A 27,939-nucleotide genomic window follows, 5' to 3' on the forward strand; every position below is an offset into this window, starting at 1 on the left:
AAGAAAAAGGGAGTGGAAATGGCCCTGTAAAGATGCTTGAGACTACAGGCAAAATCCTTGCTGCACTTAATGGCAGCTAACTTCGCTATAAATTTTACTGATAAATAATCATACTATCCATAAAGTCATAGTACATAACAAAATGCATAGCACTGCCACTTTGAGTTGCATATTGGTTTATTTGTCTTTTGGACTTGTATTAAGGCAATAGAGTAAATAAAGACAACTGAGAGGACAGCAAACTGTTTCCTGCAAAGCTTTAGTGAGGTGGATTAGCATTCTTCTATTTAAAGAGACCCTTTCCTGTGGAATTTGAATGATTAATTGTAATACAGGTGCTATTTCTAGTGGAGGAAAGCCATGGCATTCTGATTTTTCCTATAATGATAATTGCAGTAACAAAAGCAATTTGTCAAAGTATTTTTTCCTCTTTATGTCAGTGAAGCTCCCTGTTTCAAGTGTCATTATTCTTGCAAATGTCCAGAAGCAGTGATACAAAGGAAAACATTGATTTGGATTTTAATGCTGCGTGTGTTTTTGCAGACTTCTGTTCCCACTAATTTACAGAATGGGGCTGGAGGCTTAGAGGGCTCCAAGTGCTCTTCCAAATATTCACACAAAGTTGAAAATCTGGAGGTAGGCTGCACATAGTAGCATGTTCGTCTTGAAGACTAATTTTCCTTAGTGTTAGTGCTTTAAATTGTCTTCTAAAATCCAGTCTGCTTTGAATAAATGATTCTCGGTACATTTCTGAAAACTGACTTTTGTCTCAGCATTTTGCGTCTCAGGAGCTCAGGAGACTTCCATATGGAAAATCAATAATATTTCTAGCCAGGTAGCTTACTTTGTTGTTTTTGACAGCTAATAGAATGGGAACAAAGTGAATTATGCAACCTAAAATAACATATTCTTTAGCACTAGGGAGCCTGGCAAGAAGCGCATAGGTAATCAGAAGTTGGGTTTCCCAGAGCCACTTTAAAGCCTGCGTGCATCTATACGGTTGAAAGTTAAAAGTCATGTATTCCTCCAATTTGCAAGGAAATTAAAATGTACAAGCTGTTTTTTAACGACATGCAAGACCAAGCCAGAGCTTTCTGTGCCCACTTGGAATAGGTTTCTCTTAATAGAGAAGACATAAGAATAAAAACCTTTAGAGCTGATGGGGGGAAAGAGAAGAATAAAGAGAGAGCTGTTACATCGTTTTGCACATCAGCTAGGGAGTACTTCACTGGGTATGGGGAGATCATTAAGAGCTGCTAGTATGTTTTCAACAGCTTCCTCTGTTATCATGTAGGTGGCCTTGTGTGTTTTAATGCCGAGGTGAGGCGTTATAATGACGTTCTTTAATTTTAACAATGCATGATCCCTGGAAGAAAGGTAAAAAGAGATGCTTAAGTTACCTACTGCTGTTCGTACAAATAAAGAGGAGTCTCACTTTGGCTTTTGCACCGTATTTAAATATGAAGTTATTTTAATATAACTTCACAAGTCCCGCTTACATCCATAGAACCTGATTATGCGTGTTCAAGTGATTTTGGACATTAAATGGACATGTTAGGAGTTTATACTGTGCTCTTTTGTCCAGAAACAGGCTTTTGCTATTAGGCAGGAATTTGAACTATGTCAGAAGAGGATTAAGCCCTCCTGACACATTAACTTTACACAATGGCCTGAGCGACCGTTTCGATTCACATAATGGACAGCGATGTCCTGGCACACAAGACATAACAAGACCAAACTCCCCACAGCCCAAAATGCAGCCAGCGCAGTTAACTCCGTGAGGCACCATTGTGGTAGAGGTGCCTTTTTGCAGCAGCTCGGTAGCAGCGCTTCAGCCTTGGATGGGGGAAACAAGCCCGCGGGGAGGGAAACCTCGGGGCAATGCGGTGCAGCAGGTCTAAGACGACTCAAGCGGCAAATGACCCATTCACGGCAAGTTGCACCTTCAGATAAAGCCATTTGTAAGTGAAGCGCTGCTGCAGCTTCATATGGTGATTCTAGGGAGGGGGTTTAATGCTCCCCTCGGCACACCAGCCCCCTCCTGCTGCTTCCTGGCTTCCCTTTGACCTGTTATCAGACCCAACGTCGGGGCTGCCTCCCATTCGTATGCGCGGCACTTCACAGAGACCCCCGCCCCAGGGGATGCCAGACCCCTGCCCTGCTGCTGCGGGGCTGTCTCCTGCCTCCGGCAGGGCTCACCCCTCGCATCCTTGCTGAGAAATAGGCAGAGATGGCAACCTGGGCAGCGGTTCCGGGTAGGTGACATCCAAAGCTGCGGCCCTGATCACACCGCTCTGCAGGGCCGTCACCAGCGCCTCTTGGTCAATTACAGCACCTGGCGTGGAATAAAAGTGTCTCTGAGTGTCATTTGCAGGTAACGATCTGAGAGCAAAAACAGACTAGAAGGGGAGAAAGAGGCATTTTCGCCATGCCTGATCTGTCCTGCGCTGCCTGTAACACAACAGGAGCTGGCTCACACTTTCTCCTCAGGCCCCTTTGGGGTTCTGGATGGTACCTCGGCTGATGTTAATGAGAGTAGCTGTGGGTTTCATCAGCTCCAGCTCTCTCTTCCCAATCAGCTTGTGTGTCTGAGGTGTCAGGCTCACCACTACCATCACAAAATCTGCCTGCTGGAGCAAACCGTCCATCTTTTCGCAGTAAGCAGCGCCGACAGCTTGCTCCTCTTGCTCTTTCCTGGTGGGGAAAAAAAAGGATCACAGTGTATTTCAGGGCATCAGGCATGCAAATATGTTCTTCAGTGGTGTCCCTGGTATACAAACTAAAGGATTATTACATTCTTATAGCAAACAGGTGGCAAAAAAGAAAAGGTGAATTTAGTTTCAGATGGCTGTTTAGGCCCTTCTGGAAGGCTTCAAGCTCTACAGCAGGTGATAAGATTGCATGCCTGCCTCTCAGCCACTGCAGTGCAGGGTCCAGGGGCTTCTTTCAAAGCCTGCAAGGGAACTAAGACTAAGCACTGGAACAGATGGCAGCATTCTCCAGGATCCCCTGTGGGGTAGGTGCACCTCACAGGACACGGTAATCACTCAAACCAGAGCAGTGGGATCCACCGGAATTCATCTGTGTGAACTCTGAGCATGCTGGCGGTCCCCATACTGTTGGCATCCTCCAGTGAGCCCGTCGTTTTCTGATGAGTGGAATCAGAAAGGCAGCTCTTGGGCAGGCTCCTTGGCTGCTCCAGGACTTCAACAAAATAAAGTATTCCACAAAAAACGTTACCAAAGCAGAGAAAGAGTTTTAGTTTGAACTTTTCACAATAGAAAAGGATACTTGCCATTTCTCCTGTTCTTTGTAAATTTAGCTGCCTGAACTTTGGGAACTAAAGAAGCAATGACAGGAGATTGTGTGTACAATCTTCTGCTCCCGATTGCAAGAGAATGGCTTTGAATTATCTCCTCCCTAATCTAGAAATAAAGAAATAAGTCCACTAAGAAAATATCTTCAGTGTAACTTTGGACCATGTGTCTCCTAACACATGCACTTCATTGTTTTCTTTCAGTGTCCAGGTCAACAAACAGTGATTAAGTGGGTAAAGACTGGAACTACAGCCAGTTCTGGCAGACTGCATGTCGCTTCAGCACATAAGCTTGAAGTGTAAATGTACTTTAAAATAAGCAGGTTTTTAATTTCTGTTGCACTGTGCATTGATTTTTCATCACGGCACTCTTACATTAAAGATGGAAAAATGTTAAACAGAGGGAGTTAGTGATGATCTGCAGCAAAAAACCCACATTTGTGCCTTATTTTCACTTTTTTGTGGTTTATGAAGAAATTCCAAAAGGTTTTAAGGAGGGTGTTCACTAGCACTTTTTTTAATGTGAAAAGCTGAGCTGTTTTTATCATTTCTGAAGTAATAGGAATGCCGAGCAAGGCTAGAGATTTCCGGCCTCATCTGCCCTTGTGATTTGGTTAGGGATAGCTAGAGCCTCCTGCTGCAGCCTGCATATGGAGAACATCACTGAAAGCCACGGGAGGTAGCACTGCAGCTTCTCCCTTCCCCCAGGGAGAAGTAAAGTTGTCTCAGGGTAGATCACGGTTTATAGAAGTAAACATTTGTTCTGCTTGTTGGCTGCACCTTGCCTGATTGCAGCAGCCTTGAGCAGTACATGGGGATCTCCCACACCTTTACATTGAAGGGCCCCTATGTGCTGAACCTCTAACTCGGATCAGATTCCCAGATATGAAAGTTAGGAGGGGAGAGAAATAAAAGGTGAAATCCAGTTAAATGCTTGGCAAAACTCCTACTGGTTTGAAGAGAAACAAGGCTTTCTCCAGAACAGCTCTCAAGTTAATCAGTTTTCATATTGCACCAAGTATACGTTTCCTAGTACTCCAGCCATTCAGAGTTTCAACAAGATCACTCCTGAAATATGGGGAAAAAATAAACAAAAGGTAGAGTTATGCATCACTATAGTAAGGTATCGTAAGAATAAAAAAGGTATAAGCTTGATTTTCCCTTTCCTGTTCACATCTCCAGGAAATGCTGTAATTTCTAATATAAAACCTAAACTAAGTTTCCAAGTGTTTAATCGCCAAGTAATTCCTTACATGACTGATTTGAGGCAACAGTTCTGTTTATATCTTTTGCTTTAATCTCGGCCCTATTCCCTCATTTCTTGCTATATTCCTGACATAATTCCTTGAAAAGGAAATAATGACTATCTAAAAGGGAGTTTCTGCTGTAATTAAGATCAAGACATATCTTTACCTCCGTGTGCTGTTGTGGTACAAAATGTTCATTTCAAATGCTTTTGCCCTCAGAGCAATCTTATACCCAATTCTGCCCATGCCAATAATCCCCAGAGTAGCTCCAGTAACTTCAACACCCAAAAAATCAGCTTCACAGTACTCCATACGCGAAGAAGTTGCAATGTGATAGCCTGCAAGAAAAACACTCCAACATGAGAAATTAATGGGTTCTAACACAGAGGAACGCGGCAAAAGAGTCTGGGCTTGTTGTGCTACTATAGTACACCTTTAAAGGTTACAAACACACAATTTTAAATAGCAATGGTTTTTGTAACATCCTAGGTGACTCCCTAATAGATCTTCTTTCCCCTCCCCATGTACGTGACATTCCCATTTATTCTCACCCTACTACAAAAAAGCTTTTTAATGTAATCTCCCCTAAAAATCCCTTTAGATCCATAAAAATATCGCCCTGTTCTGCATCAGCAATCAAAATAATTATTGCCAGTAACACTGCAGACTTTGGAAATGTCACGTGGAGAATAACACGAGATGTTGCTTTTGCTACGTAGAATAAGAACAAGTTTCCTGTTCACCTCTGCCACTCTCCATGGAAAGCAAAATATGACTTCTTTAAAAATCATTACTCGGTAATTTCCATAATTATCTGTTAAACCTGCAAAATTTTGCATAGTTCTATAACACCAAAAATAAACTTATATGCACAGAGACAGCGCTTATTAGTCTGCTAGCAAGGTGACAGGCTTCTGATATTTCAGCCTTCTGATAGTGCTAGCTCTTCTAAAACATGAGCAGAATATTGTGAAAGTATCAAAACATGCCTCAGGATAAACTCAGTCACGCCAGGGCAGAGCTACCGGAAAGGTCACCACGGATAGTTTATGCAGATGGGAACAAAAAATTAATCTCCCTTTTAATCTGTCTCCTCTTTGTGAGGTAGAAACAGATTTAGGGGGAGACAAGTCTCCTTTGAGTTTCTATGAATCCTGCGGTACAGCTGGCAAATCAAAGGTTGGTAAATGTGATGGGATAAATCTGGAGGATGTCTTCCTGAAGCAGGAGGCATTCTAACCAATCCAAGGGCGGGTTTACTCGGGGAAATGGCAAGAAAAGATTGTGGAAGAAACTAGAAAGGATACTACTAGCAGAAAGTGCAGCAGGCTGCCTTGTTGCTCTCTAATGCTCCTTAAATTCCCAGTTCTGCACCAATCCAGTTCAGTCCCTGAGAATAGGCCCGTGCCTCTGTCAGACCCAGCTTACAGCATATACCCTTATTCTGCTCCATTGTTGCCTCCCACATTCTTCTTCTGCCAGCCTGTGATTGCTGCGATCGTCTGATCTTTGGCATTCCCCATTTTTGGTCAATAGCGCTGTAACACTATCACACCAAGAAGCATGTCTTATGTCAGCCAAATGTCAAAATCACTGAAACTTCACTACTGAAGAAGGTAATGAAATTTAAAGATTTCATATGTAGAAAGCACACTTCAGTTCATCTGAAACCGTTAAATTAAGTCTACAGCCGTATCATTTCAGTGGCCAGTCCAGCCCAAACCATGACACAGCTTCTAAGACCAAGCCCTGTCCATAAAGCAAAAATTTGAATCAAATGTGGTTAAGATTCTGCTCAAGTATTTTCAACCCAGGCTGGTGACCTGTGAAAAAGGAACTCTTATGATTTTATTTATAACTGGTTGAAATATATGTTATGTATGTTTGTGTATAATGTAATAACTTAGGTATATTTATAATACATAAAATACATGAAAATACTGATTATTCTATTTGCCAACCCAACATATTTAGATTTTCACATTTTATGTGAAACTATGTGCACTACAGATAACTCCAGGAAAAGTTAAGTTAATGGTAGGTAAATCTTGTATGATTTTTAGAAGCCACAAAAGAAGTGAGATGTTACCTTCCACTAGTCTTCTAGCAGATGCCAGCAGCAAAGCCATCCCAGTATCTGCTGTGCTGCTGGAAACAGCACGTGGTGCATTAGCCATCTTCACACCAAAGCTAGCTATAAGTTTCAGATCCAGGTGATCCATCCCTACTCCTGAATTCGCAATCACTTTCAAGTTTGGCAGGCTCTGGAGGAGCTCTTGGTCAATGACTGGTTTGTGCCACCACAAATAGATTGCTTGGACCTTTTTGCTCATATGCTTTTTGTTTTCAAGAAATTCCTTCATGGTTATGAGGCAGAAATGTTTCTTCAGGAACACCACATGGCCATGGAGTATCCCATGTATGCCACCGATTTCATTTACTAAAAGCCCCGGGAGCTCTCCTCCTCCCATGATCTGCACAAAGAAGAAAGACACAAGTGTCACAAGACAGACATATAATTATTTACAGACATTTTAAAGAAAAATCACTTTCACGTCCTGTTTCGTGACATCTATGACAAGAGATCTCATAAACCACGTATTTAGATAGGAAGGTAAACAAACCAAGACAAGAAAGCTGCTCTTTTAAGTATACTACCAATTACACACACACACACTCACACACACACTGCCACCAAGCTCATAACACACACAATTATTTCTCATTCATCACTTAGTTTCAGAGCACCAATAGTCTGGTGCGATAAATCTCCTTCCCTACCCCAAATCACAAATTACCATGTCTAAGTAGCTTAGAAAAATGTTGGACCAAATCTCGTTTGTGAAAATAAATTGCACAGCTTCACCATGAACTTTGAGTTACCAGATTAATTTTTAAATGCTTCAGTCCAGAGATTTTTGCAGCCTCCTGTCCTGAAGAGACACCAGTGACTTCTTAATTGCAGTACCTTCTCCTGAGGCTACCCTAAGTTAACAAAATAATAGATGCTTAGGCAAGTGTTTTGCAAGAAGGATTTATGCACTTAAATTAAAACTTTTCTTTTTTTTTTTTTTCAGGAATCACAGAACCACAATCTGTTTGTGGTTCCCAGAGGGTCTGTGAATGGACAGCTTTTTTTTTTTTTTTAAAAATAGATTATTTAGAGCTATCATTGATCATTGATTTTCCATAGGAATTTTGGGGAGAGTTGCAGGGAGAGCTGTGGAAGGGCTGGAGATCTTGGAATCCCCTATAGCAATACTTGCTGTTGTCTCGTTAGTAGTATTTCACTATTCGCATCTGAATGTCTAACTCTTGGCCTGTCTATACTTCCTGGGCTAAAACTTCATTTTACCATCCCTTCAAGAAGCTTGACCATACTGCAAATCAATGGAAAGGCCTTCTGATTTTATGGAGGTGACAAACATTTTACTGAATTTTTTGACTTTGTAGCTTGCTCATAGCAAAGAGAATGTGAGAAAAAGCTTGGCTCTGGGCTGGAATTCAGGACTGATCACTAATTTTGCTTTAGTCTGTGCCCTCACCCATGCGATTTCAGTGGTAGACCTACTATTGTTTCATGGCCAGTCAAGATAAAAGCATCATTTTTGTCTGCCCGAAGGAACAAAATCTCTTGGGATTTATTTTGGTTTTCACAGGATACGCTCAGGAAAACCAAAGATATTTTTTCAATGATTGGCTTTGCTTTCACTTAACATCTAGATGAAGTAGAGCTCTTCTTAGATTAGAAAACTTTAGGCCTACGATCATTTCAAAGGAGTCTGCTTTCTTCAATGTTTTGATATAAAAATAAAATATTTCAATATTGGCTGAAAAATGTTTCAGGATACCGTCAAATTTCTGCAGGGAATTAATGCTCAATTCAGCTTTAATATATTCGAGAGTGTTAGACAAACTGCTTGGTGTACTGGCTTATCATTATCTAGCAGCAAGTACTGGGGAGAGAACACAAGTATTCTTTGAAATAATAGACTGAAGATACCAAAGTGCATACCTACTAAATTCAAAATTTTTAAACAAATCCCTTTTATTAATTCCACTTTATTTTTCAGAATTGTAAATAACAGTACAGATCAAGCCTAATGAGAGGACAGCTTTGCAGTATCACGACGGCAAGAGCAGTGCAGGAACAGGTTGCTTTCCTTTAATGTGGTACTGTAAGAAATAGTGCCTTCCCATAGACATGAGATTTAGTGATATCATCTGGCACACGTCATTTGGGAAACACTTCACTTGGAATGGGTTGGCCGTTGAGAACAGCCAGCATATTTGCTATTGCTTCTTCCGCCATCATACGGACAGCTTGGACTGTTGCGGTTCCAATGTGAGGGGTTATGATGATGTTATTTAATTTTAATAAAGGATGATCTCTGTAAGAAACAGAAAGAACAGAATGTATTACACAGGGAATTTACTCTGCGGTTATCCCATGCTAGCTGTTAAGAACTGAACCTCTGGAAACTGCAATGGCACGTTGAGATAGAACCAGCAGAAAGTTGTGTGACGCTTGTTAACCCATCTCTTCTTCCTCTCGATTGGTCTCATTGCCCGCCTAACTGACGGGTAAGGCAAAGAACTGACAGACGTGGGCAAGGAGAACAGTTTGTCATTTATTTATCACTGTGCGAAACAGGCTGTGGTTTTGCTCTTAAACAGTGAGAGAGACTCCTTATGGAGATCAAGATTATGAACACACTTTTGCACACCATTTAAAACATTTCAGACTAACAGAATGGTAAACAGGTCTCTCTACCTTGGCAGAGGCTCAGGGTATGTCACATCCAGAGCAGCAGCTCTAATAACCTTATTCTGGAGAGCTTCTGCCAATGCATCTTGATCAATAACTGCACCTGCATTGAAATTAAATCTTGCTATCATGACAAGTTAATGAACACGTTTTTACCTGGGAATGGGGAATGGTCTCAGGGGTCTAGTCAGAAAAATTACAGGATCTTCATCTTGTTAGAAAGTAGAATGTCTTTTTAGTAACCATTAACCAAACAAAACAGAGATTTTATTTATTAATCTTTAACTAGGGGAGGATTATGGTCCACTGCATAAGGTCTTTCCTGGGATATGACTGCTTTCAGTCTTTTCCTCATTTTGACACTGACTTCCTGTATTATTATAGACAAATCATTTAACCTCTTCAAGCTTTCCACTTTTACCTCTGCATTGCTTACTGAAACTATAATCTCTCTCTTATATGCCTGTTCAGTGCCAACAGATCTGTAATCTCATGTGAGATTTCTTTTCTACAAAGCTGTTCCAAATGAAACTTGTTTGGAATGAAATGTTTTTCCTTGTACCCCATTCATCATTGGTGATAATAAACCTTTCAGTTATTTCCACTAAAAAAGCTGTCTTTAGGATACGGCCAAAGAGAACAGAACATCTGCTGAGCACCCCTAAATTCCACGGGACCTTTGAACACATAGCATCTGATCTATGATAAATCATTCGTTTGTAGACTGCTGGCTACTTTTTGACTCAAACAACACAGGGATATCACAGGCTGAGGTTGGAGGGGAGAATGTAAACATAATCAGACAAAACACAACCTTAACGGTGGAGCCACAAACAGCGCTTTTAGGCCATCCTACCTCGGCTGATGTTTATAAGAGTAGCTGTAGGTTTCATCAGCCCCAGCTCCTTTTTCCCAATCAGTTTGTGAGTCTCAGGAGTCAAGTTCACAACCAGCATAACGAAGTCAGACTGCTGCAGCAAGTCTTCCATCTTCTCGCAGTAGTGGGCACAAACTGCCTCTTCCTCCTCCTTCCTTCTAATGAAAAAATTGGCATAACTCTTTTTAACTGGCTTTAACAATCAATCAACCCTAGGAGAGATCTGGAACAGCACGGAGATCAAGAGGTTTGAGGCCAAGGTAAAGGAAAACACATTGACAGGTAGAGATGGTGGAAGGGAGGAGGGAAGGATGTGGGCTAGAGGGAGCAAGAGGCTAGAGGAGTGATGGGACACTGAAGGAGTGATGTATGTGTGAAAGCAAAGCACGTAGGTGATATTAAGTATAGGAGGCTGGGGACAGAGTCAGACCCCACTCTTGTCTCCTGGGTCCATGCCAACCTCTGTTATAGAGTCTCTCCTTGCCTGACATGTGAGTTAGGACTTGAGGTGGAAAAAAGAATGAAGGGGAAGTGAAGTCTGAAAGAAAGGGAACTATAAAACTGAGAGAAGATAAGACCCTTGCAATTGGTGCTGGTGTGATGAGTGATCTGGCTGGGCTGAGGAGAGGGGTGACTGGCTGGATGGGCCAGGGATGCTGCCAGAAGCCTGAAGAAGAGTCTGGCAGGACAGGGGACACAGTGAGGGCACAAGCCCTTGTTTGCTTGGACAACACCTTTATAAAGGTTACACAGCTCTTGTTCCAAACTGCTGACCAGGGCAGAGCGAGCGCAGGAGGCGAGGGGGAGCGGTTTCCCCAGGGGAGCAGTAGGGAGCCAAAGCAAGGAAGCGGCGGCATGCTGGTGCTCCTCATGCTGCTGCCAGAAGTGCCTAGGATGACCAGGGAGACAGAGCAGAGCTGTGGTTTTTGTCACTGCCTCTGACTAATTACATGCAGAAACCAGACGTTTTTTACCTCCGGTTCCTGTTATGGTACAGGATCCTCATGTTGAAGGCTCTGGCTCTCTGAGCCACTTTGTACCCAATGCTGCCCATCCCGATGATCCCAAGCGTTGCTCTGGTTACTTCCACTCCCAGCCAGTCCACAGCAAAATACTTCGTGTCTGGAGAAACCGTAATCTGGCAGCCTGAATGTAAATACATGCTAAATGGGTACAAACCGACTATAATGTAGGTTTGGGGGAAAGCAAGTTTCTCACCATCACAGCAGCAAGGCTCTGGAGGATCCCTCACAAAACATCCTTGCTAATTTTGATCAGTTTATAGAAGGGCCTGGATGGTGCCATTCCCTGTAACAGACAGGGCTGGAGCCAGTAACACAGGGTGGCTCCCAGGTGGGTACTGTGCTGGGAGGAATGGCTCCTTAGGGAATTAACTCTTCTGTGGCCGCAGTATTTTCTTGGAAGTTCAAAAATAGCTTCTTTGACACTTACCATCCTGCGAGCATTGACTTAACTTTTTTTTACCTAGGGTAAATCTCACCATTTCTCTCCTGGATCACAAGACAAAGCAGCTCCACTGCCTGAGTGGGGGTGAAGGCTGCAAATTCCAGCTCAGCCAGGGATCTCTATGAGTTTTTATGCAAACAACTCAAGGTCCATCAATAATGGGAAAACATCACCGGGAAAGAGGTGCTATTTCCTGCTCAGGGGCGGAGCAGTGGTGACAGAAACACTGAGTCCCTGAAGACAAAGGCAACTTCTTGTGGTAGTCTCTACTGACACCTTCCTTCCCCTGAAAGGCATTGCATGGCAAGGGCATGTGGGGAAAGGACCTACCTTTAAGGACACAAACTAATGTTGTTGGTACAGTTTGGAATAACTTTGTCAAAAGAATTATCAGCTATTTCAATAAAAATGCTGATGCTTTTCTGGAAATACAACCCATTGGTTGTATTGTTTACAACTCACTGGCAGAAGCAGGAAAAAAATGACGAGTTATATTAATTACTGCTCTAGAGATGGGGATATGGCCATTAATGCTTTGTACCTTCCCATAGTTCCTAACACTTGCTCCAAGGGGAAATGGAGAAGTGGTGACATCTGATTTGGATGCATTTTGTATTCAGTTTTTACAGCTACAAACAACCTACCCAGTGAACGCCAGAGGAAAACTAAGCGCCAGAAATTATTCCAAATAGGATATCAAAAGTGACTTTAAAGTGCATAGTTTAGACAAAGGCCTTACTCTTGTCACTACTGCCCTAAAGAGAAGAGGGACATGAAAAGCAGAGGCCTCTGAAAATGGAGTCCTCAGAAACTTTTTTCCCTGTAAAAGCATCCCAAATATTGATTCAGACAGATCATCTGTATCATAGTAAAAGTGAGATATGCCAAAGAAGTAGCGAAGATCCAGGAAAATTTCAAACATTACCTTCCACTAGTCTTCTGGCAGAGGCCAGCATCAAAGCCACTCCTATGTCCGCTGTTGGGTCTGCCACAGCATGTGGGGTGTTGGTCACTTTTACGCCAAAGTTAGAAATCATTTTCAAGTCTAAGTGATCGACTCCAACCCCGGAGTTTCCAATTACCTTTAAATTAGGCAGGCTTTCTAGAAGCTCCCGGTCAATAGTTGGCCTGCATTCAAACACGAAAACAGATTGGATTTTTTTGCTCATTTCTTTTTTGTTTTCAATAAATTCTTTCATGGTGATAAGGCGAAAGTGTTTTTTCAAAAGTGCTGCAAGGTCTTCTAGCACACCATGAGTTCCTCCTACATCCAGAATCAAAACACCTGGCAACTCCTCTTCTGCCATGATCTGCAACAGAGCAAGAGAAGAAAATACTCCTTTGTTTTGGAGAACACCCTTAAACGAGTGATGCTGTAGTGATCATTTAAATTCACATCTGTAAAACAGGAAACTGATGAAACTCAACACTGCTTTTAATGATACAGAATAAATCCAGTCATTTGGTACTAGTGTGGCACATTAGACAACTTCCCAATATTTTCACTAAGTGCTGATTTAGACTATAACACCAAGGAATATCCATCCCCTTAGATCTAAATCCAGTCCTACAAAGTGTTCTTCTCAAATAGTTTCATTGTAGTCCTGAATCAATATTGATTTCATACAAATCTGGTAGCTTCTCAACCTTACTCACAGATTTATTTCTATAAACAATGGTATGAAACAGAGGCTACTAGTCAAGAAACTAGTCAAAGTTTCTTGCCTATTGATTATGGTCAGTGAAGCCACAGGTGGTGTAGGGAGGCACTGAGGCTCAGAGGGGTCTGACAAACATCTCTCAGAAATGGTTTAGGTCTAACAAATTTGCACAATGAAGGGCCATCCTTGGACTGCTGCTGCACTGCTTGTCTTCAGTGTTTTAAACATCCAGATCTGTACCTGAACTTATCTCGTGCAAAATTTAGCACGCCCATGCCTGTATGCTGAACCAGTGGGGAAGAGCACTAGAGGTGACACTGTAAGTCTTACTGGCTGCACAATCCTTCATACTAGAACTTCTCCCCTGCCCAGACAGTTCTGAGCCCAGTCCTCTCTGCAACACCCGTGCAAATGTATTGTATCCTGCAATAAGACAGGGGCACCACAGATAGCCACATGCATAATTAGAGGGGAGAACTGCAGCCCTTATTGACAAAAATGGTAGCTGAAGATTCACCATGTGCCTTAACATCATTCATGTCTAACTTCTTACAATTCTGTTTGCTGTGCTCCACTTGCTTTAGGTCTCTATCCCACACTGTGTCCTAGACTTGGGTCCAGGAAACCTGACATTGTGCAAACTGAATCAGAACAGTTTTCCAAAGCAGTATGCTGGTTTATTCTGGGCACACAGTGCTGGGCAGGAATCTCCTGCTGCTTCAGTCCTCTCACACAAGCCTTCAGCGAGTAACCAGAATTCAAACCTGTGACAGGAAGGCGTCATTGCAGATTGGAAGTTTCCATCAAACCGTATTTACACTTGTCCTGAGCAAACTCACACTTACCCCAACTGCATCTATTAAATGCTTACAATCTTGACACCAGTAATACTGCTTTATCCTGGCCTTGACCTGCATTTCTGTTTCAGCTCCAGTCTGCTGCTGTACATGGCCTAGAAGGGGCCTCCATGTTAGGACAGGTCTGCACTTCACCAGGAGCAGTTCCTCTGATAACACTAACCAGTTCTGCACAGCAGCAAATAAAGCAATGAGATGAATATTGCAACCATATTGCAAAGGAATACCACGTTCTCAAATATATCTAATCTATTTCTTGCCAACTGAAGTATTTTGAACCCTGCCAGCCCCACATGGCTGTGAAAATTGTGCAAATCTCCCTAGCTGCCATCTGTATATTTCTTAGAGTATTACACATCATGACCCTAGAAGAATAAGCTAGATTCACCCTCTAGAATGAATGACGCATAGAATAAAAGGCAAGATTTCATGTCACATTGTGACAGCCTTGCCCAGCTTCTTGGTGAGCAGAACCTGATGCTCCTGCAGCAACTTACTCAGACTGGACGGCAACTAAACCTTATGCTATTAAGTGATGGAAAACTGGGTGCCAGATATGACCAACTAACCGGCAGATGCCAGTAAGGCAGCACTGTACTACATCAGTTGTTTTCATCATCACTTCCCCTCCACTACAGTACACCACTCACGAAGGACAGAGTTCAGACCCGCGTTCATTTTAGAAGCACTTCCTAAATTCCACACGCAGAAAGGTGATTCATGGGGAAGCCACAGTTCAGCACAGAAAGAGCTGATTCAGCTTTAAACAAACCAGCTGGTGCACTAGAAACAGGCTAGTTGCATGTAATTAGTCTTCTCATTGGTGTGGACACACTGAGTCCACCACAATTTCAGCCATGTTTGTTGTGCACGTGAACCATTAATAGACTGCAGCTTTGGTTCAAGAACTGGGGTTCTGTTAGTAGCAGGTACAATCTTAAAAAATTATATTGATAGTAGAAAACTAAAACTACTTAAAGGAACCTTGCAGAGGGAAGGGGGCTCTCCAGATACCAACCTTGGTCTGAGGAGCACTTAGTGTTCGTCCTCCAGCACTACCTGGGCATGTCTTGTACCTCTGTCTGTAATCCACACTTCTCCTGTGACAGCAATGTCCATGAGAAGCAATAGCTGGATGAATAAATTTATAAGCCAAATTTGGCTGGCCAGACATCAAGGGAATCAGTTTTAGTAGACCAAATCCTTTGCTCCTGAACATAATTATTCAGATACCAGATGTCTTGTCCAGTGTGCTCAATGTAACACCTGTTAAGGATATGACAGTTTTGGTTTTGGACTAGTATCATGTGCAGTATTGCTAACTCTCTGGGGTTTTTTTGTTTGGTTTTTTTTTTTCCTAAAGCTGTCTGTCCTCACATGTTCTAATTATGTAAGATTATCTGATTCCATGTATGCATCGAATCAAATATAACACTGATAATAATGTAGGTGTACTGATAAGTTCTGGCGCTCAGAATGCAGAGAAAACTTTGAAAATATTAATTAGATTGAGACAAGTGGGCAAATAAAAAGAACCACGTGTAAGTATTAACTTCAGTGTCACTGTTTTTCTAACCTGGCCTAATTTCTTTGGCGGACGCTTGACTTACTACTTACTTGCAGATCTTTCGACCGGGGCTGCCGTATCATTTTGGACTTTGCCAAAATCACACCAAAGTAAGTTACACAGTTTTTCCTAGCTCTGTTTTAAAAGTTAACAGCACGCGTTATCCAGAGTAAACCCTTCACACTAATTTCTCTGTAGAAGAAAAGGAATTACCTGAACAACCACCACAGGCTTACCCAGGGCTGGTGCCTTCCCGACGATTCCTCTCCTCCAGCTGCGACCCTACCGAGGCCGCAGGAGCCGCCAGCTCCAGCTCCCGCCCCGCCACCGCGGGGGGGCCGCCCGGCTGCGCCGCAGCCCGATTAACCCCTGCCCGGCACGCCGCTGGAGCGGGGCGGGGGGCTTCGGAGCTTCCCGGGGGGGTATCCCCGTTCCCTGCCACGGGTACACATTCACCCCACCGTGTCCCTTCAGAAAGGAACACTGAAGGTGGGTACGCAGTTGTGATCCAGCTGGGTCAGACATACCTCTATTGTCACAGAGCGCTCAGGCCACTGCTAGCACTAACCCGTTGCTGCGGGTTCCTATAGTGGCAAAATCCTCCGTAACCAGGAGATGCACGGAGCTGCTCTCTCTCTTGCGCCATCTCCTCAACCGAATCTAATGGAGGCACATGGAGTTTTTTCACGTCCACAGAGCGGGCAGAGATTCGGGCCATGGTGACCTCCATTTCATCCTCCCCGTGCCACCCAGCAGCGCCCACGGGCCGGCCAGCCACACCACGTCACCCACCCCAGCACAGCTCCATGCCCCACTGGCAAGGGGAGATGCCCGCGGCCCCAAGCCATCAGGCAGGCGGCACAACCTGCCCACCCCCACAGGGCCACCCGCCACTTTGGCTGCCCTCTTGGGGCAACCTCTCGGCCATCGCCCAGGAGCCAGGCCCCAGCCCAGGCCCCCTCGCTTGGGGTTGTCTCCGCAGCGGGTGGGGTGGTGGCACTGAGACCCCTGAGAGGACAACCCCTCTGCCTGGCCCCAGCCCCGACGCAGGGGGCCTCTCGCAGGCCCCGCCATGTCACACCCGATCCCGCCTCCGCTACCTCGGCACCCCTCCCTCGCTTAGTACGGTCCAAGCTGTTCTCCCGCCCCTCCCCGCCCGCCTTCACGCTTGGTACGGTCCAGAGGCCTCCGCCCCGCCCACTGAGGGAAGCCCCGCCCTCCGCAGGTCGGAAGTGCGTTCCCCAGGGGCGTGCGCCCGTCGGGTCAACGTATTGCCTCACTTCCGCTTCCGATTGCGCCTTGGCTTCGTTGCCCCGTTTCTCCGAGAGAAGGAGGCCTAGGGGGTATGGGGGGGAACGGGACGGGGCGGGGGGGGGGACGGGACGGGGCGGGCGGGCGGGCGGGCGGGCGGGGGTGGGGCTCGGCTCGGCCCTAGCTCCCGGTGGCCGTCAGCGCCCCGCAAAGGTCTGGCGGGGTGGGGGCAGCGCTGCGCCATGGCAGGCCGCGGCCTCTAAAGGCCGGCCTGGGCCTGCGCGGGGAGGGGTGTGTGGGGTTGGGGGTGCCGCTGAGGGGGGCTGGCGGCGCCGTGCGGAGGCAGGCCGGGCTGTCAGCTCCCGGGTGGTGTGTGTCGTCCCGCAGGCCCGCCACCCGCCCTTCAGGATGTCGTACATGTTGCCGCACTTGCACAACGGCTGGCAGGTGGACCAGGCCATCCTCTCGGAAGAGGACCGAGTCGTGGTCATCCGCTTTGGGCACGACTGGGACCCCACCTGCATGAAAATGGATGAAGTCTTATACAGCATTGCTGAGAAGGTGAGCTGGAGTTGTGACGTGAGACGGTTGCTTTCTGCACTCGGTGTTTCAAGTGGCATCTATGAAGCCTGAGGCAGGTTACAGCTCAGTTCTGGAGGAGTATTCCAGCTTTAGGAGGCAGCAAGAAAGCTGTTTGGTTTGCTTTCGTTAATGTTTCTTAAAGTCACCTACTACACTGATCTTTGTAGCATTTAATGGGGTGAAGAGAGTGTTGCAAGTTCTGAAATCAGAGTTGCTGCCTGCTAATAATCCATCATGTAACGAACCTCAGCATTCAAGCAGAAACAAGTGCTTGGTAGTAGGACTGCTGTGGCTTTGGGTAATGTAGCACTGTCACTTTACAATAAGAATGTTCAGTAGCTTCAGGTTTCCATTTGAATAACTTGAGAAGTTACTTTCATTTTGACTCTTAACAATGGCGAGATCCTAAAATGTACAGGATGTTGTTGGTTAATCTGTCAGTTATATTACTTGTGGAGGCAGAAGGCATTCCATTGAGTTGCATGGGCTGAATTAAATTTTAGGAGCCAAACTCTGAAACTGTTTTCAGATGGAAACTGAATGGCTGCCAACACCTGGTCACTCACTTAAGAAAGATAAATATTGAAGAAAAAATTATACTGTTAATGTAAGCAACCAGCTATAATTTACCTTTTAATGTATTTGGTAAAGGTTTTGTGTAGTGATAGATGTAGAAAACTAACAGCTCTTCTTTAACTGAACCACATAGAAAATGAAGCAAAAAACCTTGAACCAGGAATAGTAACATGGGTAGGAAAAGCTATCTTCATGCACAACTGTATATGTGCTGTATGACTTGATACAGAGTTCTTTTTGTGGTGTATTTCTTTCTCTTTTAATGTTATTTTTAAATAAATGAACTCAAGTCTCAAAAGTCCCTACAATGAAAGATCTATACCTATAGCCAAATGTTAAGACATAGTAGAATACAGTAAGGAGTTGTGACATGCTTTAATGTAGTCATTTTGTGTTTAACATGGTGGGAGTGTCTTATGCTCAGATACTGTTAGTATCGACTTTTGGTAGGATGCTTGGCAATTTGGCAGACATACTGTCAGTTAGGGGTGACTGGGGGAAGAAAGAACAATATAACTTTTTATTTAAAAATCTCCCTCTGCAGAAATGGCAAATTAAAGGGGGAGATCCTTCCTCATCCTCTTGCTTACAAGCCATGTTTGGATCTCTGCTGTTTTAAAGAGTGAGTAAAAGTTCCAATTGTACAGGTGTTTATGCTACAGAATAATACAGAATGTTAACGTGCTGTAGTTGCATGTTACATTTGGACAAAATGTAGCCATATTTTACATTTGTTACCATGGTGCAATATTCTTTCAGCCTGCAGCATATTTTTGGGTAGCAGTAATGTTTATCTGTACTTTATAATGGGAAAACAGGACTCTCTCAGTTTGAATCCTTTTGGGGCAAAAGAAACTAGGACACTGTATGAAAATACAGAGCGGATTATTTTCACTGAAATGTACTGCACTTACAATTGACCGTTCTTTTACCCCCAGTGTTATATGAAAAAGAAGCAAGGTTTCACTGAGTTTCAAAACAAATGGTAATTGTAAGATGTTAGATTTTTGCTTTGTCAGGGTTTCAACCAAACATCTAAGAACTGAGTTTCATAAAATTTCTCTGGAACACCTTTTTTAAAAATACACTTTTTTTTTAAAAGGAAGCTCGCAGTTATAAAAACCCATCCCCTGAAATACAGGGCTTTGGCTGCTGAATTACTTTAATACCCCTTTTTTAAGAAATACTTTAAAGCCATGATTTATTTAGGACTGAATACTGTAAATAAGATAATCTTTTGTGAAGCTGGGTCACTTTAGCCAATACGTTGTATTGGGTCAATGTAGGTTTAGGTAGGATTGTCCAAATGTTTTGCATTTATTTAGTTGTGCGTCTGCATTTCCGTAAAGGTTACACAAAAAGTGAGGAAGGAAAAGAAAGGGGAGGCAGGGAAAGAGGGAGCTATAAAAAAACATATTGGTAATATAGTTACTGGTGTTTGTAGTTAAAGTTGAGCAAAGGTAATCCATTTATTCGTGTGTCATTTTCAAAACTGTTAGTTTTAACTATTGTTTTTAGCAGCGTAATGTCTTTCTCTTTCCCCCTAGAAATTTATCAGCTAAACTTACAGCATAATTAGCAAGAAAAAAAATTCAAATAAATATTGACAGTACTACAGACTTTCAAGTTTGTACTTACTGTGTTTGCAGCGTCTTTGAGTTCAGTAATGGAAGTCTGCTAGCTGCCTTCACCCTAAATGAATTGTTGCAAAAGGTAGTCTTAGTGCCTCTGGTTTTTTTTTCCCTGTGATTTCATTGTCCATAAAGACATCTAAAAATAAAAAACATTGTCTAGAAACTGGTGACGAAGATGAGAAGATGGAATCTTAAATCTTATCTCAGATTTCCTTAGGTATTTGCTGTATGCACTTTGAGCCATAAGTTAACACGGGGCTGTGAGATTTGCTTCTTAAAGGGAACTGGAATCTTAACAAAAAAAAAAAAAAAAAAAAGAGTATTACTTAGCCCTAACAGAAATCCAAAGAAATGTCACGATTGTTGCCATTCTTCCTAGTCATTGATCATCTTGCTGTGGCAATCTCATGTTGTAGGAATGCATTAATTTTTTTTTTTGAATGACATTGTTAATGAAGTTAAGTCAGGAGGGAGAACTTTGGATGAGATTTAAGTAAATCTGGCATATGATTTTTCCTATATCTGTGTTTCCTGTTTACCAGCAACATGTGTGGTCCTGATCAAGATAGGATACAGAATCTGTATCTGATGTTAAGGGTCCTGTAGATTCCTCTGCATTATAGTCGAGCTGTTCTGTTTAAAGATTTAATAGTAGTCCACCCAATCAGATAAAGCCTATTTTAATACTTCACAGAACTGTAGCTGTGGCTAGGCAATAAGGTACTTCTGTTTTTTGTATATGCGAGTTGAGTAATGTAGACTAATCTGTGAAGCTACAGTAAGGAAAAAAACCAAACAACAAAAGCCAAACTGATGAAAGTAAGCCTGATAAAATTTTGAATCCATGCTGCTGTTTGGCTTTTAGTCTCCTCCTGTCCTCCGTCCTGTTCCCGTGGACAGCAGCTACAATGTCCTGGTAAGACAGAGAAAGTTTTGAATTGAAAGACGGATAAAGAAAGTTAGAGGGTCAGAAATAAATACATTCAAAAGTTAATGTCTGTCTTCTTTTTCTGCAGAAAATGTTTTTATCTTCAGGTGTTGAACAAGTGTGGAGTTGTCCAAAAGGAGGTCTATCGCTAGAGGGTTGTTCTGTTTTGCGTTGTTTTTTTTCCAGAAATCAGCTGACTTACTGCAACAAATTTACTAAATATTACTGTATGTCATGAGGTTAAGTACTTTCAGAATAAACTTGTGTTATTATGTCTTCAATTTCTAAAATACCACAAGTTTTTTTGCATATTGTCTGGAGAGTAAAATTTTGGTTTACATTAACAGCCTCAGTGTAGTCTCAATTGTTGCAGCTGCTTTTATTTAGCATGGTTTGCTTGCTGAGAGTTGTATGTAATCCTTGTTTTGAGGTCTGCATACTGTATCCCCAGTTATAACTCAGAAGTCAGAAAGCAAACTTCTTGGCAACCACTGCCTTCTATATAGGACTGTGGTTTTTGAACTGACAACTCTGTCTGGGGGATGCATTCATGTCCCAGTCGATGGGGAGTGGTTAAGCTGTGGTTTGTCTCCAAAGACTTGCTCACTCAAGTATAGATTGACTCCTGAATCCAGAAATACTTCAACTGCTTTTGCTTAAAATGGATCCTAAGCTAAAGCCTTGTGAATTAGAGCCGGCTGTGTCTTGGGTCTGATACCGTGTCTGTGACAGTAGGTGCCTCTTCACACTGTAAAACTGGTCAATGCTGTGCAGAGATATTTGAGTAGTTCTACAGGGTTTGTCTTGTGTTGAAATAAAATGCCCCTTGGTGACAAGCCTGCCCAGTCTGCCATGGCCACTAAATGGTAGATATTATGGCCACTGCAGTGCTTCTGCATCACTCTTTCCATATTTAGCCTCTTAACTATGTTTTTACCTAGTTCATTCTTAGGCCTAAATCCCAGCCTCCTGCTGCTACATATATTGCAGTGTTACATGGCAAGGCCCCTGTCACAGGCAACCTTGGCAGCCAGTGTCCAAACTTAACAAAACACATCCTTATTCAATGCACTTGCAAGCTAAGCGGTTTTGAAGTGGCAATCTTGTCAGATTTGTAATTAAGAAAGCAAGGGGGAAAGAATAGAGCCCCTTTTAAAGCGTAGAATTCAAATTTGGGAGTCTGTATCTAGCTTCAAGGTCTGCTTCAGACCTCATACTAGCGTTTGAGCAGGTGACTGTTGTCAGTTTCACTTCTATAAAAGTAGGTAGCTGTGCTTCCCATGTAGGAGAGAAGGAAGATTCAGTTAATGTCTGAGATGCTTTGATTATGGTGATAACTTGCATATATGCTGTGCAAAGGTGATTTGAATGATCCAGTCCTTTTGAGTAAGATATATGTAATAACTTATTTAAGACTTAAATAGCACCTGAGTTTCAGAAGATAAGCTAATGCATTTGTTATCTCTGGTTCTCTTTTCTAAAATCTTAGGCTGTTGATGTTCGTTGCTTGTGACAAGCATTTCTGGTTCTGCAACAGCTCAACTGAATTAAATGTATATAGTGTAAAAGTAACTTTAAAAGCTTTGTTGTTCCAGTATTATGTGGAATACGCAGTTCACGGAAGTAGAATTTTGGTTTAGCAGTGCTTTTGTAGTGGTCGTCTGGTGGAACATATAATCTCCTTGGACTAATCTTGCAGTGAACAAAGCAGGTCCTAAGAATGTTGTATTAATGCTTGGTTTAACTTAAAATCATTTTCTAATCTCCAAATTAAATAATTTTTCAAAGATTATGTTTAGTTTATCAGAATTGCTGAATGTGTTGTTGCAATTTCCCCACAGTGAAGCTATGCTGCTGCTGCTAAAAATGTCAGCAGGATGGCAGAAGAAATGATAGGAGAAAATTAAAATCGCTATTCAGGTTTGGTTTTTTTTTTTTTAAATAACAAACAACTGTCTCTTGCCTCCTAAGGCTAACCAGGGAGTAACTTCAGTCACTTCTCAGCTAAATTGTTGACTATGCACATCCTGTTAAGTAACTTAGAAATCTTTCATCTAAAATTGAAATGGACATGAATGGTCACTTCAGAGGGTGTTAGAATTTGATATTATGACTAACTCAGGTTTTCAAGGCTTTACCTCTTGCCAGTTTTGGAACATGGCTTAAATGAGATATTTTTATTAGATCATTGACAGAGTCTAGGATTGTAACTGGCTTCATAAAAGCCCAGTAAAAACTATTTCAATGCTGTTTCACTCCAGAAGAGGTTTTACTTTCTTCGCTACTAATACTTATTTACATCTTTGAAGTGCGATTGTTTTTTCATAATTTAGAAACTGTCTTGAAGCAGGAGTCTATCAAAATTTATTTACTGTGTGTTTCTGGTTTTTGTAAACAAATGTCTCCATACTTCTCAATTAAAGTACCTGCTAGGATGTCAAGTACGGGGTGCACAGTATATAATATTTTTCTGATACAGTCTAATCCTGTTTTGTGGACTAAAATAAAACATCTTTACATCAAGCAGAAATTATACTACTCATAGCATTTTTAGGTGTTTGATAGCAAAAATAACATGTGGGAAATACTGTGATAAACAGTAAATTTGTCATAAAACTTAGACCACACGTGTTACCTCAGGCAGGTAATTTTGCGTAGTCAAATGGGAAGGACCGAAATTATATTTGTATGTAAGTAAGGATGGGGCAGGCAAGGTTGTGTGTTCATGGTATAATGCATGAGTATGTGATAATATACTTTACAGTTAAAGGTTTGTATAATTTAGATGCCTACTGACTTATATTTTAATGTGTGTGTGTTAATTTCTACTGTACATGTATGAGCTAAGTTTAGAAACTAAACCTTCCCCTAATTCCACTTAAGGATAAATATGCTACATCTAGGAAATAAAAATGTGACATGGTTTTCTTTCAGGAATGAAGACATTATGACATTAAAGGGGAGGGATTCTTGTGCATTTAACTCGGTAACTGCAAAATGAAAGCCTATTTTACCATAATAGCTTCTTATCAAGGTCTTTTTTTTCATTATCAATTAAATTTTAAGCTCCTGTTTTACCTTTACACCTCTCCAAAAGCATTCAGTTTTTATTATTAAATTATCAGTTTTGTTTTCATTTAACTAGCCTCGTTAAACAAATTAGATGGTTTAGCAGGGGAAAAAAATGCTTGGAGGCAAGCACCAGGGCATTTTAGATCATTAATTGTCTGAAGTCTGTAAGCAGCTGACGACGGAGGCAAAATGTGAGCTTGGCTTGCACAAAGCAGTTACTCCACTTGTATAGGACTGTGCATGTCACTGCGAGCTCTCAGTTGTACGTAAAGGGCATTCGTTTCTCTGGATGTTGGTTTAGCGTAGTATCTTTCCAGTTGATACTGGATGTCAAATTAGCATCTTGGCTATACTTAAAAATACTTCTCATGGTAATTGGTCGTTGTGGTTAAAAATAATGGCAAGGCTGTTTACTGTGATTCTATGTCTTAATATTTTGGAAAATAAATTTTGCAATAATGAAAGCTTATGTCTTTTGATCTGTAATACAAACAATTAAAGTTTTGGTAATGTGTATTGCTTTTATATTTCCTGTTTTCTTCTGTTTAGGTAAAAAACTTTGCTGTCGTTTATCTTGTGGATATCACAGAAGTACCAGACTTCAACAAGATGTACGAGTTGTACGATCCCTGTACTGTCATGTTTTTCTTCAGGTACGTGATGGTTCTGGAATGTAACTCAGTTAAATTTATTGTGTGTCAAATACAGTGTCTCAGCAGATCATTTCTAGGTGCATATCAGCATACTGATGCTTTTATTTTCATTGCTCTACAAAAGAATGAGGTGATTAAATAGGAAAATTACTTGTTTTCCAGTTAGCGTAGTAACAGTGTTTTGATAATGGAATACAAATTAGCAATAGTGAAAACTGTTTTTATTATCCGTTGTTCTTAGTTTTAAATCTGAAACTCCCTGTAGAGGTCAAGCTTGTCAAACTTGCTTTAAAGATATACCCAAAGTATTAAGGGTTTTTTTGGAGCCAAGGTGTCTACATTGATGAGATAAAACGTGCTACTGGCAAGCATGGAACTCTCTCTGGTGTTAGTAGTGGTAAAGAATATAAACAATGGGGAATATGCTGAAGGATAATTGCACTGAGTAGCAGTCTTGAGGCCATGTCTGCAGTCTTTGTTCTAGCTTTAGAAATAGGCAGTAAAATGTCAACTTGAGTGACAGGAGTGGACACTCTTTCTTGGAGGCTTATTTTGCAAGCCTGTTTACATTGTAAGGGCTTCTTTTGAATCCTGCAAAGCATTCTTGTGGGAGTATAAAGTTTCTTTCTGAATTATAATACCATATTAACTTGTCTGTTTCTTTTTCTCTCCCTTTAAAGGAACAAACACATCATGATTGACTTAGGTACAGGTAATAACAACAAGATCAACTGGGCAATGGAAGATAAGCAAGAGATGATTGACATTACAGAAACTGTTTATAGAGGAGCCCGCAAAGGTCGAGGTTTGGTGGTATCACCAAAAGATTATTCCACTAAATACAGATACTGACATTTCTTTGGGGCTGCCTTTTTTTTAACCCTACATCCACTTAAATTTATTCTTGTGTATGTGTGTACATATATATATATTAAAAGAAAAAAAACAACCCAAATCCTTCAACTTTGAGCATATTTTGAATTATTTCAAAGGTTAGAATTCCATTTGGAAAAGTAAAAGACATGAAGCCTGGAACTCTCTGACTGCAGTAATACTGTAGATGAATTTTGGAAGGTATTTTTATTTTTTAAAGACTTTACTCTGTGTTGTCCTTTTGGTATGATGTATTTTTGTACACAAAAAGCCTGTTTGCAGAAAAACATTTCAACTGGTTTTGTTTGCTTTTGTTACAGAAATACGTGGGAAAACTATACTATAGCTTTTTTTTTTTTCTTAGAGAATAAAAGAGTTTCACTTATTTACCTTAATTTTCTTTAGCTAATTAAATTTGAGAATGAAAACAAGTGTAAGTGGATGCAAAGTCATAATGTTGCAGATGAAGGCTTACCACTTCTGTCAGATTTTCCTTGTGTAGTATCTCGGTCTTCTGTATCCACTAAAACCAGGAAGAAAGCACTAAGGTGCATTGAGTAGTGTTCAGCAGAACTCAGAGGAGGTATCTTCCATGATTTCCCTTCCCCCCAGCTTAACCGACTTGTGGTGATGGACTTCTCTTTCGTGTTGATTATGCATACAGTAGTGAGTTTGAAGTACTTAGTAGATTCTGCAGTGCCAAAGAGTAATTGCAGTTCTGGAGCTGGCGGCATAGTCAACAGTTGAAGAAAGGATGAGCTGTGCTTTCTCTCATTTCACCTCCCATTTGTCTAATGATATACTAAAATGCATATATACTCATGAGACTTGGACTGGATTCCACCGTGGCACGGCTTTTGAAGTTTCCATTCGAATTTCTGACAACTCTTGTTCTGCAGTAATGGAGACAGTGTTGTGGGGGCTTTTTGTGAGTTATTTGTTTTGGTGTGTTTGTTTTTGTTTTTTTTTTTTTTTTTTAAACTGATACATGCATATTTACAGGATTACGCAAAAACGAGCCAGACTATGCAGAAAGGAGATACCTGTACTTCTGATCCAGTTTGTCACAAGACTAAGGGGAATACACTTTTTTACTATTTGTATATTTTAGAAGATTTAGAATGAGTCAAGAAAGTAAAATTAATTTAATCTGGTTCGCAGTGGTTATTAATTATGGAATCATTTATATTGGAAGGGACTACTGGAGGTCTAGTCCGACCTCCCAAAGTAGGTCCGACTTGATCAGGTTGCCCAGGACTGTCCAGTGTTAAGTATCTCTAAGGAATGTGATTCCTTAGCGTTTCTCGAAAGCCTGTTCTGCTGCTTGAGTTGAAAAAAGTGTTCCTTCCATCTGACTGGAATTTCCTGTGTTCCAGCTCGTGTCTGTTAACTCTCTCGTGTAAAACACCTCCAAGAAGAGTCTAACTGTTCCTTATGCTCAACCATGAGGTACTTGCAGCCAGAAAGCAAGCCGTAGCCTTTTCTTAAGGCTGAACTAACAGAATTCTCTCAAACCCTCATCTATTTTGTTCTCCACCATATCTTGTTGGCTGTCTAACTGCCTCATAACAATATATTTCTTGAGCCGGGGAGCCCCCAGATTGACACAGTTTTCTGGGTGTGGTCTCCTAGGAGTTGAATAGAGGGGAATGACCTCCTTGTGCTGACACTGACCAGCATGTGGCTGCAGCCTGTGTTGGCAGGGCGCCCTACCGACTCGCTTTCAACTTGTCCACCAGACCCCAGACCTTTCCTGCAAAGCTACACGCCAGCCAGCCCCTTGCAACTGCACTGCAGCATGAGCTTACTCGAAGGCACTTGCCTTTGAACATCATGAGGTTCCTGTTGGCTCATTTCTCCACCCTGCCCTCTCGCATAGCAACCTCTCCCCCCAGTTTGGCACTGCTTGCGAATCTACGCGCATTACAGCATTGATGAGAATAATTTGTTGATACTAATGAAGAATCTGTAAGACATCATAAGTATTCACACTTGCCAAGGTTTTAAAAGGCATATTTATCCTTCATTAGCTGAGGTACTCTATTTAGAATCATAGAATCCTAGAATGGTTCGGGGTGGAAGGGACCTTAAAGATCATCTAGTTCCAACCCCCCTGCCACGGGCAGGGACATCTTCCACTAGACCAAGTTGCTCAAAGCTATGCTGTGTCATGTTCAGGACATGTTTGGTAACTAGAATTCCGATCTATCTCAAAGTCTTCAGGCTCTTCCATCAAAACGGCTAATGTTAAAGAACTGAAATTGGCACAATGTGCATACCTGGATGATGTTATTTGCCCAGGTGAGCACAGCTGTGCGTGGGCTTGCGGCAAGAGTAACAACTGAACAGCTGTGATCTTTGCAAACGCTGCTGTTTCTCTTAGCGCAGAACAGTCTGTGTTCATTGTACATCTGATGTTTTGGAAAGGCACCTTTGTAATAACATCAAGTAAGATAAGGTGCATTTTGTAATCTCAAACGTTTAAAGGAGCAGCAAAATGGCATACACAAATTGAAAAGTGTTGTCATAGAAGGCTGTTGTTATTCTGAGAATGTTTAAGTTAAGGCAACAAAGAAATATGATGAAAATTTTAATATTTAAATGAAACAT

General features: G+C 41.9%; 3 protein-coding genes across 21 annotated transcripts; 1 reads left to right on the top strand and 2 right to left on the bottom strand.

Moving 5' to 3' along the window:
* Nucleotides 1–165: 165 nt before the first annotated feature.
* Nucleotides 166–7,567, bottom strand: LOC134511568 (probable 2-ketogluconate reductase). 8 transcript variants are annotated; one of them, XM_063325748.1, is made up of 6 exons: nucleotides 7,447–7,567; nucleotides 6,653–7,037; nucleotides 4,730–4,901; nucleotides 2,516–2,694; nucleotides 2,200–2,335; nucleotides 166–1,366 (listed from the first exon to the last, which is right to left on the bottom strand). In XM_063325748.1, exons 2-6 carry the CDS (start codon nucleotides 7,032–7,034, stop codon nucleotides 1,210–1,212), a joined length of 1,026 nt encoding a protein of 341 aa, XP_063181818.1. In that variant the 5' UTR covers nucleotides 7,035–7,037; nucleotides 7,447–7,567; the 3' UTR covers nucleotides 166–1,209. The 8 variants fall into 8 exon arrangements, with proteins under 8 accessions (XP_063181818.1, XP_063181825.1, XP_063181817.1 ...); XM_063325755.1 differs by having other exon boundaries at nucleotides 2,239–2,335; nucleotides 7,362–7,485; XM_063325747.1 differs by having other exon boundaries at nucleotides 7,362–7,485.
* On the bottom strand, nucleotides 7,453–16,869 carry LOC134511567 (probable 2-ketogluconate reductase). Of its 11 annotated transcripts, none has more exons than XR_010069907.1 (8): nucleotides 15,974–16,281; nucleotides 15,212–15,459; nucleotides 12,601–12,985; nucleotides 11,183–11,354; nucleotides 10,188–10,366; nucleotides 9,338–9,434; nucleotides 8,579–8,954; nucleotides 7,453–7,548 (listed from the first exon to the last, which is right to left on the bottom strand). XR_010069907.1 is itself a non-coding variant. In XM_063325746.1 (8 exons), the coding sequence occupies exons 2-8, from the start codon at nucleotides 15,410–15,412 to the stop codon at nucleotides 8,798–8,800; spliced, it is 1,371 nt and encodes a 456-aa protein (XP_063181816.1). In that variant the 5' UTR covers nucleotides 15,413–15,459; nucleotides 16,288–16,869; the 3' UTR covers nucleotides 7,781–8,797. The 11 variants fall into 11 exon arrangements, 10 of the variants coding, with proteins under 10 accessions (XP_063181816.1, XP_063181809.1, XP_063181808.1 ...); XM_063325746.1 differs by lacking the exons at nucleotides 7,453–7,548; nucleotides 15,974–16,281 and adding exons at nucleotides 14,182–14,361; nucleotides 16,288–16,869 and having other exon boundaries at nucleotides 7,781–8,954; XM_063325739.1 differs by lacking the exons at nucleotides 7,453–7,548; nucleotides 15,974–16,281 and adding an exon at nucleotides 16,329–16,869 and having other exon boundaries at nucleotides 7,781–8,954.
* Nucleotides 16,870–16,970: 101 nt separating this feature from the next.
* Nucleotides 16,971–25,724, top strand: TXNL4A (thioredoxin like 4A). 2 transcript variants are annotated; one of them, XM_063325756.1, is made up of 4 exons: nucleotides 16,971–17,103; nucleotides 17,399–17,572; nucleotides 24,353–24,456; nucleotides 25,137–25,724. In XM_063325756.1, exons 2-4 carry the CDS (start codon nucleotides 17,420–17,422, stop codon nucleotides 25,306–25,308), a joined length of 429 nt encoding a protein of 142 aa, XP_063181826.1. In that variant the 5' UTR covers nucleotides 16,971–17,103; nucleotides 17,399–17,419; the 3' UTR covers nucleotides 25,309–25,724. The 2 variants fall into 2 exon arrangements, with proteins under 2 accessions (XP_063181826.1, XP_063181827.1); XM_063325757.1 differs by lacking the exon at nucleotides 16,971–17,103 and adding an exon at nucleotides 18,714–18,791 and having other exon boundaries at nucleotides 17,434–17,572.
* Nucleotides 25,725–27,939: the final 2,215 nt, after the last annotated feature.

Source organism: Chroicocephalus ridibundus, chromosome 2 (assembly GCF_963924245.1).
Source record: "Chroicocephalus ridibundus chromosome 2, bChrRid1.1, whole genome shotgun sequence".
Classification (NCBI taxonomy): domain Eukaryota; kingdom Metazoa; phylum Chordata; class Aves; order Charadriiformes; family Laridae; genus Chroicocephalus; species Chroicocephalus ridibundus.

What these genes read in the sequence shown, in the direction of transcription:
- LOC134511568 (XM_063325747.1), bottom strand. An exon ending in TACCACAACAGCACACGGAG is followed by an intron (nt 2,695 to 4,729) that starts GTAAAGATATGT and finishes TTTCCCCACCAG; the next exon opens with GAAAGAGCAAGAGGAGCAAG. An exon ending in TCTCAGCAAGGATGCGAGGG is followed by an intron (nt 1,367 to 2,199) that starts GTGAGCCCTGCC and finishes CCTTTCTTCCAG; the next exon opens with GGATCATGCATTGTTAAAAT.
- LOC134511567 (XM_063325746.1), bottom strand. Translation starts at nt 15,412, where the DNA reads ATGTTCAGGAGCAAAGGATTTGGTCTACTAAAACTGATTCCCTTGATG. An exon ending in ATTTAATAGATGCAGTTGGG is followed by an intron (nt 12,986 to 14,181) that starts GTAAGTGTGAGT and finishes GCTCTGTTGCAG; the next exon opens with ATCATGGCAGAAGAGGAGTT. An exon ending in TACCCTGAGCCTCTGCCAAG is followed by an intron (nt 8,955 to 9,337) that starts GTAGAGAGACCT and finishes TGTTTCTTACAG; the next exon opens with AGATCATCCTTTATTAAAAT.
- TXNL4A (XM_063325756.1), top strand. Translation starts at nt 17,420, where the DNA reads ATGTCGTACATGTTGCCGCACTTGCACAACGGCTGGCAGGTGGACCAG. An exon ending in TATACAGCATTGCTGAGAAG is followed by an intron (nt 17,573 to 24,352) that starts GTGAGCTGGAGT and finishes TCTTCTGTTTAG; the next exon opens with GTAAAAAACTTTGCTGTCGT. An exon ending in ACTGTCATGTTTTTCTTCAG is followed by an intron (nt 24,457 to 25,136) that starts GTACGTGATGGT and finishes CTCCCTTTAAAG; the next exon opens with GAACAAACACATCATGATTG.